Here is a 13,306-nt window from a genome sequence, read left to right as displayed (position 1 = left end):
CAACTTTAGAGGAGCAAGGTATAGTGTAGACAGTGCAGGTATATCCCTAACAACTTCACCACAGAGTCTCCAAAAACAGGTTTACGAAACGAAAATTTCGAATCTCGAGAGAATACTCCTGGAAACAATGAATTTTCTGATTGCCGTTCGCCTTCCTCTGGATAGGGGCTACTTCCTCCAAGACGCTTCAAGCTCATCAAATCAACGCTGTTGAAACAGACGCCGCGAAACTATCCAAGCAGGTCTCTTGCCCATAAGAAATTATGAAGTTGAACTCGAGCTTGAGCACGATGGAGCCTCTATGATACTGATAACGTTGTGGATGGGGAACATATATGTGACAGTCACACTAAACAGTCAACACTAGAGGGCTGAAGAGCTAGACCGATGGTTAACATTACGGTACTTCTTTTCGCCACATTTCCAACATGCCCCGTCGGAGAGAGTTCTTGAGATTGGCAGGGTACCCTATCCAACCAGGTTTCGACGGGCATTCCTTAATGAGGATCACAGTACAACATTGGTAGATTGCGCTGATGAAGACCTCACCCTTGACATTCAAGTGAAGGCGCTATTGGACTAATCGGCATTAACCATTGATCACGGAGTTAGAAATTCTTCTGCCTTCACATATCGTGCTACAGATTTCCTCACAATACGATCATAAACATGGCATCCTGCATCATTGCAGCCGAGCCGCCTTGAATTTGCCAAAATTGGAACAGATGCGCGAGCTGCGCAATTTGAAGCCCGAAACGAATAGCTATAACGGATCAACGGTCCTAAAATAACGATTCACTTATGCTTCACTTACGATTCTCTCAAGATTCACAGAAGATGATTTGTGTCAATAGACGTTCTCTCAAGGAATCCTCCAAAATCAGTAGATTTGGCATGACGGGCTCCGATGAGTCTACCAATTGGAGGATTATTACACCATCACCACGGACATGAGAAGAAAATCTGGCTGCGAGCTCGAAACTGGACAAACCTTCGATATACTTACGGAGAAATATGATGCATGGGAAAGATGGCAGTCCTGAGATGGATCGGATGATCCTGAAGAGTGTGGTGATGTTATAGACCTCGCCCATTACTGAGCGAACTGAACAGTGGACAACCCCAGACTGGCAGCAATAAAGCCTGAATATATATTTTATATCTGTGAGAATCGCATTTGAGGGCCTGATAAGATGAAAGTATAACCAATATCGATCTTCATCAATTCATTCAAATTCAGTTCGGAATGCGGTCACTGTGGGTTTATAAAATTCACTAGCGCCGAAATAAAATATCAACAGCTCTTTGCCCGCTTGGCTAAGCGGTATAGCGTGTCACTAGTAAATACTTGACATGACAAGGTGATCAGTTCGACTCTGATAGTGGGCATTTCTTTTTGCAATTTCTGTCGAATTTACTTTTGGATCAATGAGATTGTCCAATTTCTTTCTTTCTTTCTTTCTTTCTTTTTTTTTTTATAAAGAATTCTATGGTAACTTGCAGCGAAAGCGTTGCATGACTAGGTACGCGGAAGTGGGTTCTGTGCTTTTGTTGTTTAGCAACTGATGATTTCGTCTATAGGGAACCGTTAATTATCATGTTGTATAACTCGACGTATCCGATAGTTGCTCGCACAATTATTAAAGCGAGATGGATTTAGGTATTAACTAGATTGAAAAAACCAAGTGACCTTCTGCTGATGAAACCTTTGACTCGCGGCCGTTCCGTGAGTCTAATTGTTATGCGGCAAGAAATCCACCCATGACGGATCATCAAAAACTCTGGGATCCATATATGAAACAATTCAATACAGCACCCAACAATTAGAAAAATCGTAAAAACAAAAGTAATAATTCACTCATAGCAAGGTCCCAAATCTTATCAGTAGGCAGCTGTATCTGCAGATATCTCGCGCTCTCCTTCTGGCTGGCATCGAGCTATTGGCCAGGTCGTCGACAGACAGGATCTGAGAGCGCGGCGAGCCTGGGACAAAGTCTCGCTGGAATTGTCACATCGCGACAGCGAAGCCGCCCATTACGGCGCACAAGCTATGAGTTTCTGTCTACCTATTCGTATAGCCTTTTGGAAGCCTTGGCGACTTTGTTGACCTTGGGATCATTAGGGTCTTTTGTTCTCTGTGTGATCTTCGACATCTGTGGCCTCGACATCTGTGGGTTTTTTTTTGAAGTCCGTGGGGTCCTTAGCGTATATGGTGCTATCAGACTCCTCCTTGACGGACTTGGTCTTATATAACTATGGTAGGACGACATTAGTATCCAAGCCAAGCGGTGTTGAGGAGAATATGTGTTGCCTTGATCATCATCTTGCCTTCATCTCCATAGACACTCATTTCTATCGACTATGGAGGAGAGGATCTGAGAAGGTTGCGAATAGATTCTATGGTTTCAGAACCCCATCGACGTAGCGATCTTGGGATTCGACGGATAAATGCCCAAATGTCGGTCAGCAGCGATTTTGTTGTCTGCCACGTCGTTGGTGGGGTAGGCTGTTCGAAAGCTTTTCTCATGGTCTTGAGCAACATTTCAGAAGATCTGTATTGAATTCACGCAGTGACAATAGCCTAGAACAGCCCTTGGTTGGTTTCGAAGGCAGCTATCCATATGCGGATGGTCCGTTTGGGCGACGTACCATTTCCGAGGCGAGGAGGCCAACAAGTATCCAGCGGAGCTTCCTCCATTTCTGTTCTTTTAGTTTTTCAGGGACTGGGATGTTGAGATGAACGGCTGTCCAAGTACAAAGCAGAAGCGTGGCAAGGCATGTAGACAGGATATCCCATGTTCCGCGAAATTCAGGTTGGCTCTGCCAAGAAGTTGTCGCATTCCTAGAATCTTCAAATAAGGTGGTACTTCCTGCTATCTAGAAATTACTTCAATTGAGTGAATGATGATGATTAAAGCTAGAAGAGTAGAATAATCCTAATTTGGAAATAAAATACCTTCCTTTTCAAGAGATTAAGTCATAAACTACGCGCGTCTATCGTATAGGGACCCGGTTCGTTACTCTGATGGCTACTATGGCTTTACAGAGTTCTACCCCCTCTACAGATAAAAATATTTATGGATCAACTTATTGTAGATAAGATGAATAGGGATATGCAAGGGAAAGAGATAAACTTGGAGAATTTTTCTATAGTAGAAAGTATAGCCCTAATAGCAAGACTCCTGCTATGAAATAAAGCAGTTACAAGCTAAGCTTAGTAATACCACAGATCATAGTCGCATCTGCTTCGATCCCGGTCCAAGCTTCTTCGAATCCGCTCTTCCTCTGTTGGTGGATAAGTCAAGACATAGTGAAAATAAAACACCCATGAATAAGTCGTCTTCCACCAACCATCTTCCATCTCCGCAATCCACTCCTCAGTGCTCGCCCACTGCCTCTCGTGTTGAAGGACCCTATCCGTAAGAATGTGGCTCCAAGCAGAATAGAGCTCGTTTCGGCATTGCTTAGTGTTGCATCGGTGGGATTTCAAGCCCCGCGAGATTTGAGACCATGATTCTTCGACACCTGCCTTGCGTAGGCCACTCTTGTACTCCTCTTCAGTAATGCTTCGTGTCATGTTATTCAGAACGGACACAACTTTGACATAGCCCTCATCCGAGACGTTGTTGTATTTGTTGAGCCCGCTGTGGTCGTAATCGAGAGAATGGTTCTCTGTATTGGTGCCATTAAAAGTTGCTGATGTTCTTGGAACAATCTATTCAACGTTAGCTATTATAGGCTTGTCTAAAAGGGCAAGATTTATTACCATCCTAGTCGGGGAAAATCGGCCTAGAGGCTTAAAAATGACCTGCCTTCGAGTCTCGAAGAAGTTCACTTTCTTCACATGCGCATAGTTCTTCATAAAATCCTCATGGAGCTTGGCTAAATCCTTCGAGTCTCGAGCCAGTGGCACGAATATGTCCGGGTTGGATCCAATGGAGGAAAGAAATTTTGCAAACTGATAAGTATACCACGAGTCCTCCGTGCCAGCATGAGGAACCCCGAGAAAAATGGTTCCCCATATGGGTTGAAGTGGGTTGCTGTTGGTTTCGTTGGCCTTGATGGATGCTAGTCGTAGCGCCTAAGTCCTTTCATTGAGTGATTGCTTCCGCGATGGCATATGTCAGTTTCTCACCTCTTTGACAACGAGACCCCCATAGGAGTGGCAGACAAAGATGATTGGGTAATCATTCTGCTGCTAATCACGTATGAGTGAGCTGATTATTCCAAGAAGATTCCTCGAGGATCTTGTTATTAGGCTGTTACCTACCCCCTCGGTATCGTTAGCTCTCCAGTGTTCTATTGAGAACAATAGCTCGCCGCCAATAGTTTCGAGGGACTTTTGAGGCGCATCGTGATACGTTGTAGAATCATAATTGAACCACAGAAGGCGCGCGTCGGGGACATCCGCTGGCAGAAGATCTCGAATCCAGTGAACCCCTTCAGGATATTTCGTTTTCTTCCCGGGAAACGGCTTATGCCAAGTAGAGTCTGGAAAGGATCCAAGTCCATGAACAAATATCACGCTAGAGATTTGGCCTATCAGAACATCTCCCTTACCGATACTTTAGGTGGCTGGATGTGGATAGAAGCATTGTCACACTTACTCAGCGACCGGTTTGAGTGGCGTCTTCGTCTCAACTGGCAATAGGCCATTTCGTAGATGAGGAGTCATCTCCGATCGAGAAGGAACGGCGATGGGTAAAACGAAAAAGTAGCCGCCGAAGAACAAGAAAGGAGTAATAAAAATAATTCTCCATGCCCACTTTCGCAGGCGACCTCCGCTTGGAGATGATTTTTGGTCGTTCATCGGGCCACCAGTCAGACCCGTTTGTAGGAAGAGTGAGGGAAGCAGTAGGATCACCGAGGGGCACCGTAGATAGTCAGGTAGAGGAAGGATAGGAGAAGAGCAGTGCAGAGCCTAGCCGCTGCCGTACGTATGAGATTAGACGCTTGGAGGAGGAAAGGAAAGAAAAAGTACGTGGAGGAAAGGAAAAATCCAGCAGAGCCCTGTTGGGAAGCTATAATTACCACATTGTGGAATACCCCTGTCTCAATATTCATTGAATGAGTGACTCTGCCGCCTCCCAGGGGCATCATGCCTTGAGCAGTCGGAACATGCCAGCCAATCATTCCCCGGTGGCGCTGATCATTTGAGGCTGAAGCCCGGCTCAGACCGCAAGGCAGATTGCGGGTTCAGCCGCCTTCGCCTGCGAGCCGCAGTCACAGCAAAGCCTTCGGTATAAATGCCACACCGCCAAGTTTCATTAGAAATATCTAGAACATCCTTTAGGCACCGCCCCTCTCGTGGAAAATTCATTCCGTGAGTTCTAGGCCAGAAGAGTTTTAGATATCTTGTCTCCGCCATGAACATAGCCCACTCGCGAAGTAGCATCGAGCAGCCTTCAACTTCAGCTGAGCAACAGCAGGCAACTTTAGACCTTACTGGAGTGCGCCCGCCCGACAATCTTGTTAATCAAGCCGTTTGCATCAAAACATTGACAGGGTATGCAATAGGGTGAGTAAGCATCCGCCATCTCGCTCACCGGTCCGCAGTCGGGGCAGGGGTAAATAATCTCTAGCCATTCAGCACCGAACTTAAACTCTGATGGAGAAAAGATTCGATCGTACATCCAGTCCGAGCTACAAGCTTCAGTCCTTGACCAACTCGCCCCTCACTTGTGGTTGTTTTCCAGGAAGTCAGGCTCCCACATTAACGCCTTACACCAGCTATTTAGCAAAACTAGGAAAGTCGTGATAATAGAGGACCCTGGACTCCACCTAGTGTGGCACGAAGATGTCTTTTATGTCAAACCAATCCCCAATTGGCTGCTCTGCAGCGCTGTCTGGGATCAGCAATTGATTGGATTGTCAACCGTACCAAGTTCTCCGTCTCCAGCATCAATCTCACTAGCACATTGTTCGGATCTGACTAAATCCGCCATTGGCTTCTTGCGTTCCTATTCCTGGCTGATTCGACACCCCTCGGACTTCGCCCTGGCCCGGCAGGCGAACTTGGTTCCCGAAGGCATTGATGGGGTTGATTTCGAAACTTTCATCCGCACCTTTCGAACTCTCCCCGATGCCGCCGTCACGGAGAGATATCACTATGGGCAACTCCGGCTATCTCGCCTCCACCTTGCGACCCGGCTCGTGCGGCCGGTGTCAGTGGTGGGAATGAAACGGAGAAAAATTTGGTGGTATTATCACGAGACAAGGTGGACGGCCGGTCAGTATTTCAGGGACTACATCACAGTTTTCATTACTGCGTTCGCAGTCTTGTCCCTCGCCTTATCCGGTATGCAAGTGGCATTAGCGGTTGATGTGAACCAGCGCGCACTTGCTCGAGGGTTCTGGGGGTTGGCTATCGCTGTGGTTGTTCTTTGCGGAATTGTCGTGCTGCTATGGATCCTCGCGCTCGTTATTATACTGGCCTGTCAGATGCAGTTCGCTGTGAGGAAAAAGATTAAAGCTAAGAAGGACCGAGATATTGGCGGGAAATTGTGTTGTTAGTATGGTAGTATACATGCATTTGCAAGTGCTGTGGGAAGCCTCTAAATTCTTCTTATCAGCAACTCTTGAATACCAAGCCAGGTTCAACGACTGAATGGGTGCTTTTCTCTGCGCTAGACTCAAAGCTTCTCTCCAAGCCGTTAGTACTAAAGCGTGTGGAAGCCACCATCCCATTCTCCAGGATCGGTGGTCTCGAGACAAGGGCAGGCTGGCGACGAGAAGAAGTTTGCGGATCTTCTGTCAACACCCTCCAATTAGTGATGGCTAGGCCAGTGGCTTGAGATGTCATACGGATCGCACTCTTCGGTGGTGGCGGAGGCTGTGCGTTCCTTTCTCTAGGCGGCATCTCGTCTTTGGATGGGCTTCAATTGGTATAAGCAGGTGGCGTCTAGACGGGGGTCAAGCAGCGACTTACAGTAATTACATGAACGATGGGACAGAAAGGAAAATTGGAGACAGCGACTGGAATAAGGCAGTACTTGGCAAAAGGCATTGCGACAAAGCTTCGAAGCTCTGGGAGAGGATAAAGTAAGTGGCGTGCTGAGAATAAGGGTTATTATCGGAGCGGATCGAAGTTGTAAGCTAAAGAAGTTAAAGTTAGGAGTTAAGGTTGGCTAGGTAAGTAGTAGTAATAATAGTCTATACTAGGTATTAGTTAGTTAGATATGCAGGTACGAATAGCCTAAGAGAAGACCTTTTTATACTTAACTAAGCTGGTAGTCCATAGAAAGGAACTAAGACAAGGACTCTGCAGCCGATAGTATTGAATTTACTGTTGATGCTCTGTAATAGAACTGGGGATTCTCTACATGTATCCAGCACCCCGATTTTACTTCTTGGATAGTAACGCTGAAGCGCCGTAGGCACCATCAACGTGGACCCAGAGCTTTTCGCGCCTACATAATTCTACAATTTCATAGTATGTCGACGCTACCAGTGTTGGTTGTATCCGTACTGGCAATAACAACGAATGGGTCAAGGGAATCACCGACGATACCTCCAACTCCCACGCTGAGCAAAGGTCGTCGCGTGTCGCTGTGGTAGCGGCGAGGGATGCTTCAGGAGCCATGTAATTTTTCCGTAACGCGAATACAGATGAAAGTGTTGCCAAAGATGATATGTGAAATACTCATGTCTGGATACATGCAAGTCGCATTGCAATGTGTATCTACGTAACCGCTATAAATGATGCGGTGCGTTAACCAACAACTTCTCCGCCCTTCAAGTTTAACCCCCGGCGGACTCCGCATCTCCGACACGGGCCTCATTAGACCGGGGTGCTAGCTCCGCACTCCGATCACTGGCCATCGGAGATTCTTACTCCGTCGGGGTAAAGTCGTAGCGGCGGTTGAGATGCAGAGGCGGGACAGGAGGGTTAACATTGACGTTTTTGGGTGCCGCCTTCAGCCCACGCGAGGGTGCGACAATCTACGATGTTCGGTACGATGGCCGCAGCGTCATGTACCGTCTGAAGGTGAGCGAAATGGTACGTTGAGGAGTATAGCTATGCAATTACCTCAGTACCTGTAAATATGGTTATTGATATAATTCAGAAAAGACAGAATCCCAGTGTTTGCGTTGAAAACTAAGAAGCGAATTGAGATTGGGCAGGCTAGGAGAGGAAAAGGCCAAGCTTTATATGTGTAGCCATCACCTACGTCTGGGCATATGGCCAAGGCAAACCTGGCAGAATGCCTTACCGCTTTCTCATCTAAAAACGCATTCAACCTTTGGTCAACTCGTGTTCTAGTAAATATAAACATCCTATAATTATTTGGATGGACGCTTTAAGTATCTCAATCACTGCACAAGCAAAGAAGGCGAGCATTTAAAAATAACATTAATCTTATATTTAAAAAGGCTGTTCTTTAGATTAGGCCGCAACTCTAACCGTATCTAACCCAAACATTTTCGAGAATACAAGTTCATATACCCAATGTGCGCCAAGGGTTTCGATTAACCAGACAGTAAATGCACCACTCCCACACCAGATAGTATTCGGGGGGTCATTTTTGATAATTTTTGTGACCACAGTTCTCGCATAGATGTCGGGATCCAAGGCATCAGCCTCAAAGCTTGCCCAAGCGGTATCTATCTTGGCCTCAAGATATTTGTAATATGAGCTGGGAGCTATAGTGAGACGTTCGATGGACATTCCAGTCTTAACACCAGCGGTTTGAACAAAAATGACGCGCACTCCAAAAGGCTTCATCTCCGTTCGCAATGTTCTAGCGTATAGCTGAACTGCAGATTTCGATGCGTTGTAGACAGACTGTGTAGGATGTGGTGTATAACCTGAGACTGAGCCTGTGAATACAATCTTGCCTTTTGAGGCTATGATAAGCTCAGCGAAAATTGTGTTCATCTCCACAATACCCAACAGATTGGTATTGAACATCTTAAAGGCTTCCTCACGGGAAGTTTCGATAGCCATACCGAGGGTGCGGTACCCGGCATTATGGTAAAGGATGTCGAGCTTGCCATTGGACTCACGAGCAATCTGGGCGTGAGCTTGGAGAAGCGAATCGCGCTTAGTTACATCCAAGGCGATAGCAGTGATGTTTGGTACATTGACCAGATCGTCCATAGCTGTAATGCGGCGTGCGCTAGCATAAACGTGATAGCCTCGAGTGGCAAATTCTTTGGCCAGTGAATACCCGATACCCCCCTTTGTGCAACCAGTAATAAGGACCGTAAGTCTAGCCATGATAACTTGGTGGTAAGGAGCAGTATAGCTAGTTATGTATAAACAAGACTTTACTAAATAGTTCGAGTATGTGAATACTATTTCAAACGACATACCTGACTTATATAAACAGTATTAACATCGCAACTTGTATACAATTCCGTACCAGCATTGCCAAAACGGAGCTGCGGAAGAACTCATTCGGGGAGATTACTAACCCGAACGTCAAGTGATATTACTAATATTTTACTTAAATAATGAATTAGCTAGGATCTTATAAGATAGTATCTATTGCGTGAGAAATAACATAGAGTGCAATTTAAGAGCTATGACTGCATTATCTTACTGAAAAGGCTTAGAGGTCAGAGATAAAATAATACCTATTGGGTTCACCATAGGCCTACCTGTCAAGTTAACAAGGATCGATCTTTAGCGTGAATCTTTTTGTATCAGCTAGTGGCGAGAAGAACACTTTATTTAGTGTCGTGTGAGATATTTGTTAATGAAATCCATAAACAAAGGCTGGTCATTTCCCAATTTTAGCAGCTAGTGGTAACAGCAGCCTTCCTCACCTTACAAACGTTGTCTAACGTATCCGGTTCTTAGTCTTGGAACGTTCTGCGTGCCGTACGGAGTACCGCTTGCTGATTCAGGACTTTTGATATGAACTAATAAGGCTAGGATGGGTAAGACGCTCCCATGACCACTGATTCTCACGGACACCGCTTACTCGCGCCTATGTCTCAGGTATAGGCTCTTGATACGAGCTTTCCGGACCTAGGTATGTGAAGAGCGTAAACCTATGTACTTTGGTACAGAAGCTTTCCTCTATCCTCCCTAGGTACTTATAGTTGAAGAAAGTCAGACCCAAGATGGCTTATATAATATTTACTTATCAGAGAGACAATGACCTGAAGGGTTGCTACCTGGTCTCGTGGGTCCCTGAAATAAGGGTAGGCTCCCTGCATACGGTGAGGTTGACTCCAGCTATGAATGAGTAGTACATGTAGATACAGGTACCTACCTACAACTAGTTTTATTCGTACCTACTATCTACTGTATGAGCCACCATCAAGTCCTTGCGAAAAGAGGTTCAATGGCCAGACTAAAGGTTTGACAACTATATTTACCCAGCATGCCGCGACACAACACACATACATAAAAGGCTGACGCTCATTTCGGTCCTCTGGACTACTGTGACACTAACGCATCCGATGCCATGCACGTTACTGCTTGAGATGACTGCTGTCATATCTAATATACAATACCCCACCCTACCTATGTTGCCAAATTCCTCTTTCTGTCTTCTTACGACATCATCTTGTTACCATAGCAGACCAAGCCACGAAGTCCATGTCCAACTCTGTGACCCATTTACCAATGCCTGGCTCTTCACTCTCTTGTCTAGCTTTTGTTGGTCTACGGCCGTCAATATCGACGCTGACAATCTCGAGGGGAGCCTCCGCTGAATAAGAAGCCTATGCATCGTCTTGAGTTCCATACCGTGCGAAATCAGAAGACAGCATATCTGGGTCAGAAAGTCCAAGCGAGCCGTATCAGTTGTGGTGTCGTCATTGCTGCATTGCTCCAAGAATATCTCGGTAAATGCATCCGAGGTGTTCCAATTGGGTCCTGACAGACTCGCGCCGGCAGAGAGGAATGATTTGGAAATCTGAATGATCGTGGGACAGGGCGGGAGAGGAGAGGACGCTATGGCTACCAGAAGATGGTGCCATACGGAGATGGAGTCTTTCCAGTGAACGTTTGGGTCTGCTCCGTGGGTGAGCAGCAGCTCGATGATGCCCAGTCTGTGTGGTGCCAGGAGAGCTATTTGAAGCGAGTTGTCTTCGTCCATCAGAATCTTTTCAAAGGCCATAATAAAGGAGCTCCAAGCATCCCCGTTTAGTAGCTCTGATGTGGATGATTGTCTCTCTTCAAGGAGAAGACGGACCATGGGCGTTAAATCCGGCTCCTTAATAGTATAACCCGGCGAATGAGCTATTGCACAGTGGAGGAGAGGCTGCTGAGCATTGAGAGGCTGATATTCGCGGTGTAGCTGGTCCCGGACGTACAAACACAGGCCATTTTGGATGGCAAACTCGAGAAACGTCTGGCACGGAGCATAGCCAGTGCCATCGCCAGACGATGTGTAGCAGTTCCAATACCATGGGATGGGCTTGCCAGTAGTTGTTGCGTAGAATTTGAGCGTGCGGTGGAGGTCGTCGAGCAGCTCGACCTGGGATTCTCCTGATTCCAGCTCCGCTTTATAGGCATAGTGGATTGCATCGCCCAACATTCTCGATAGCGAGCCGCCCTCGGACACATCGATTTCTTCCCACGGGATGGACTTGATGAGAGGCACGAAGCTCTTGAACACGAGCGTGCTTGGCCCTCCATGGTCTCCAGACTTTTCCGCGAGAAAGTCGCTCATCTCCTTGGTTCGTAAAAAATCTCGTACAGTTCGATGCAAGAAATCGACGCGGTGGCCCATGTACGGCCCTTCGTTGTTGTCGCGGCAGACTTCCAGGAGGCCCTTGCATCGCCCGTTGAGGCGTCTTCGCAGTTGTTCATGGCGACGAACTACCTCGAGCATCGGCATTTGCTTGACTGGGATCTGGAGCGCGAAATTTTGATTCTCGAAATCTTCGTCGAGGAAGGAGTAGATCATCAGCGGTAAAGGACATGTCGAACCCATGGCTACTTGAAACGTTCGCACCATTTGCACGTGGTAGAACGAGTCTACGGAGTCGAGCATGTGCTTGAAGAAGGACTCAAGATCTGCAGGTAGATCGCGAGTTCTTCGTTCAAGCGCAGGAAGAGAATCGCCGTTTGTAAGGCCTTCGTATAAAGAGCGGATGACGAGATATACCCACAAGAACACCCCCTGGGCTTTTGTGGTTACTTCTTCTAGGAGACTTTTGTATAGGGGCTCCTCAGACGGGAGAACCTGCCAGTTTGGATGCTCTTCCAGCTTTCTGCGAACATAGTGACGTATATCTTGGCTCGTCAAATCCTGGAGATACAATTTTCTGTCAGTGAACCTCCCATACTCATCCTCAAAGACGTTCCATGGGCGACTGGACACGCAAAGCTTGATATGTGGCGAAGTAGCCAGCGAGCGTAGCATGGCGATGATCTCGGAGTGATCTCCCTCGTACTCGTCAAGTCCATCAATGAAGAAGCAGAATTTATAGCCGAGCCCATCACAAGTCGCAAGATTAGCCAAAGTTCTGCGCAGCTCTGACAGTGTCCATGGCTCCAGATCGCCTTCACCTCTCCTAGAAGCTTCCCAGCGCTGCGGGCAGACCATTTTCATGATCTTGGGTGACTTCTTAAAGACGTCGTAGAGTAGCGATCGGAGAAGGCCCTCTTGTGATTTCTGCATCGTTGTTCCCGAGCTCCAGAAGAAGTGTGTCGACATGACTGGACTCAGGGGCCGCGCCCAATTGACAAGCGCTTCGCCTGTGCGACGGTGGTCGCAGAGAAACTTCATGAGTGTCGATTTTCCAGATCCTGGTTTGCCTGAAACCCAAAAGATGCCGTCCTTTTCGGTGAGCCACTCAGAGAAGCGCACTTTGATGCCTTTTGCCTCCTTGGCCCAGCGGGGCTTGAAGATCCATTCGTAAGTGTCTGTGTATGCTTCAGCGACGCTTTCTATGCGCATTGTCATGGTCTTGAAGTGCAGGCCGCCTAGAACTCGCTGTGCAATGGCAACATCCGTTGCTGTTGAGACTAGAGAACGGAGTGTCTCTGCCAGGTACTGGAACGCTTGCGGAGTTTCGTCATCAACAGCAAGACTGTTCTGGCTCTGCGAGGGTCCGCCTTTGCTAGACGGTCCGTGGGATTTGTGTAATGAGAAGAGGCTGAATCGTTTCCCTTCGGTTTCATCGTCATCGTCATATGTCTTATGAGCTTCTGGATTTTGTCGACGCAGATGGGCGTCTTTGGTTGCTTGAGTTTGGATTAACCTAAACGACTTTGAGATGTTGTCGAGGTGCTCTTCGTATGCTGAGCTAAGACGATTGCTGGCATCTCGAAGGGTGCGAAGTTCTCTAACAACGCTTGACTGCTGATCGCTACACACTGATTAGCCTATGTCAAAATGTT

The 13,306-nt window shown here is 47.0% G+C and overlaps 4 protein-coding genes across 4 annotated transcripts; 1 reads left to right on the top strand and 3 right to left on the bottom strand.

Moving 5' to 3' along the window:
• Nucleotides 1–3,214: 3,214 nt before the first annotated feature.
• On the bottom strand, nucleotides 3,215–4,810 carry TRIVIDRAFT_226079 (uncharacterized protein; the record flags this gene model as incomplete). Its single annotated transcript, XM_014096681.1, has 5 exons — nucleotides 3,215–3,715; nucleotides 3,767–4,081; nucleotides 4,136–4,198; nucleotides 4,271–4,526; nucleotides 4,608–4,810. 5 exons carry the CDS (start codon nucleotides 4,808–4,810, stop codon nucleotides 3,215–3,217), a joined length of 1,338 nt encoding a protein of 445 aa, XP_013952156.1.
• Nucleotides 4,811–5,613: 803 nt separating this feature from the next.
• On the top strand, nucleotides 5,614–6,381 carry TRIVIDRAFT_136338 (uncharacterized protein; the record flags this gene model as incomplete). Its single annotated transcript, XM_014096680.1, has 1 exon — nucleotides 5,614–6,381. A coding segment is annotated over one exon (768 nt), but the record flags the coding sequence as incomplete, so codon positions are not given.
• Nucleotides 6,382–8,386: 2,005 nt separating this feature from the next.
• TRIVIDRAFT_44752 (uncharacterized protein) lies at nucleotides 8,387–9,220 on the bottom strand (the record flags this gene model as incomplete). Its single annotated transcript, XM_014096679.1, has 1 exon — nucleotides 8,387–9,220. One exon carries the CDS (start codon nucleotides 9,218–9,220, stop codon nucleotides 8,387–8,389), a length of 834 nt encoding a protein of 277 aa, XP_013952154.1.
• A 2,407-nt stretch (nucleotides 9,221–11,627) lies between these two features.
• Nucleotides 11,628–12,692, bottom strand: TRIVIDRAFT_44835 (uncharacterized protein; the record flags this gene model as incomplete). Its single annotated transcript, XM_014096678.1, has 1 exon — nucleotides 11,628–12,692. A coding segment is annotated over one exon (1,065 nt), but the record flags the coding sequence as incomplete, so codon positions are not given.
• Nucleotides 12,693–13,306: the final 614 nt, after the last annotated feature.

Source organism: Trichoderma virens (assembly GCF_000170995.1).
Source record: "Trichoderma virens Gv29-8 chromosome Unknown TRIVIscaffold_87, whole genome shotgun sequence".
Lineage (NCBI taxonomy): Eukaryota > Fungi > Ascomycota > Sordariomycetes > Hypocreales > Hypocreaceae > Trichoderma > Trichoderma virens.
Note: the sequence above shows the minus strand (reverse complement) of the source record. Positions and strands in the feature narration are given on the sequence as shown.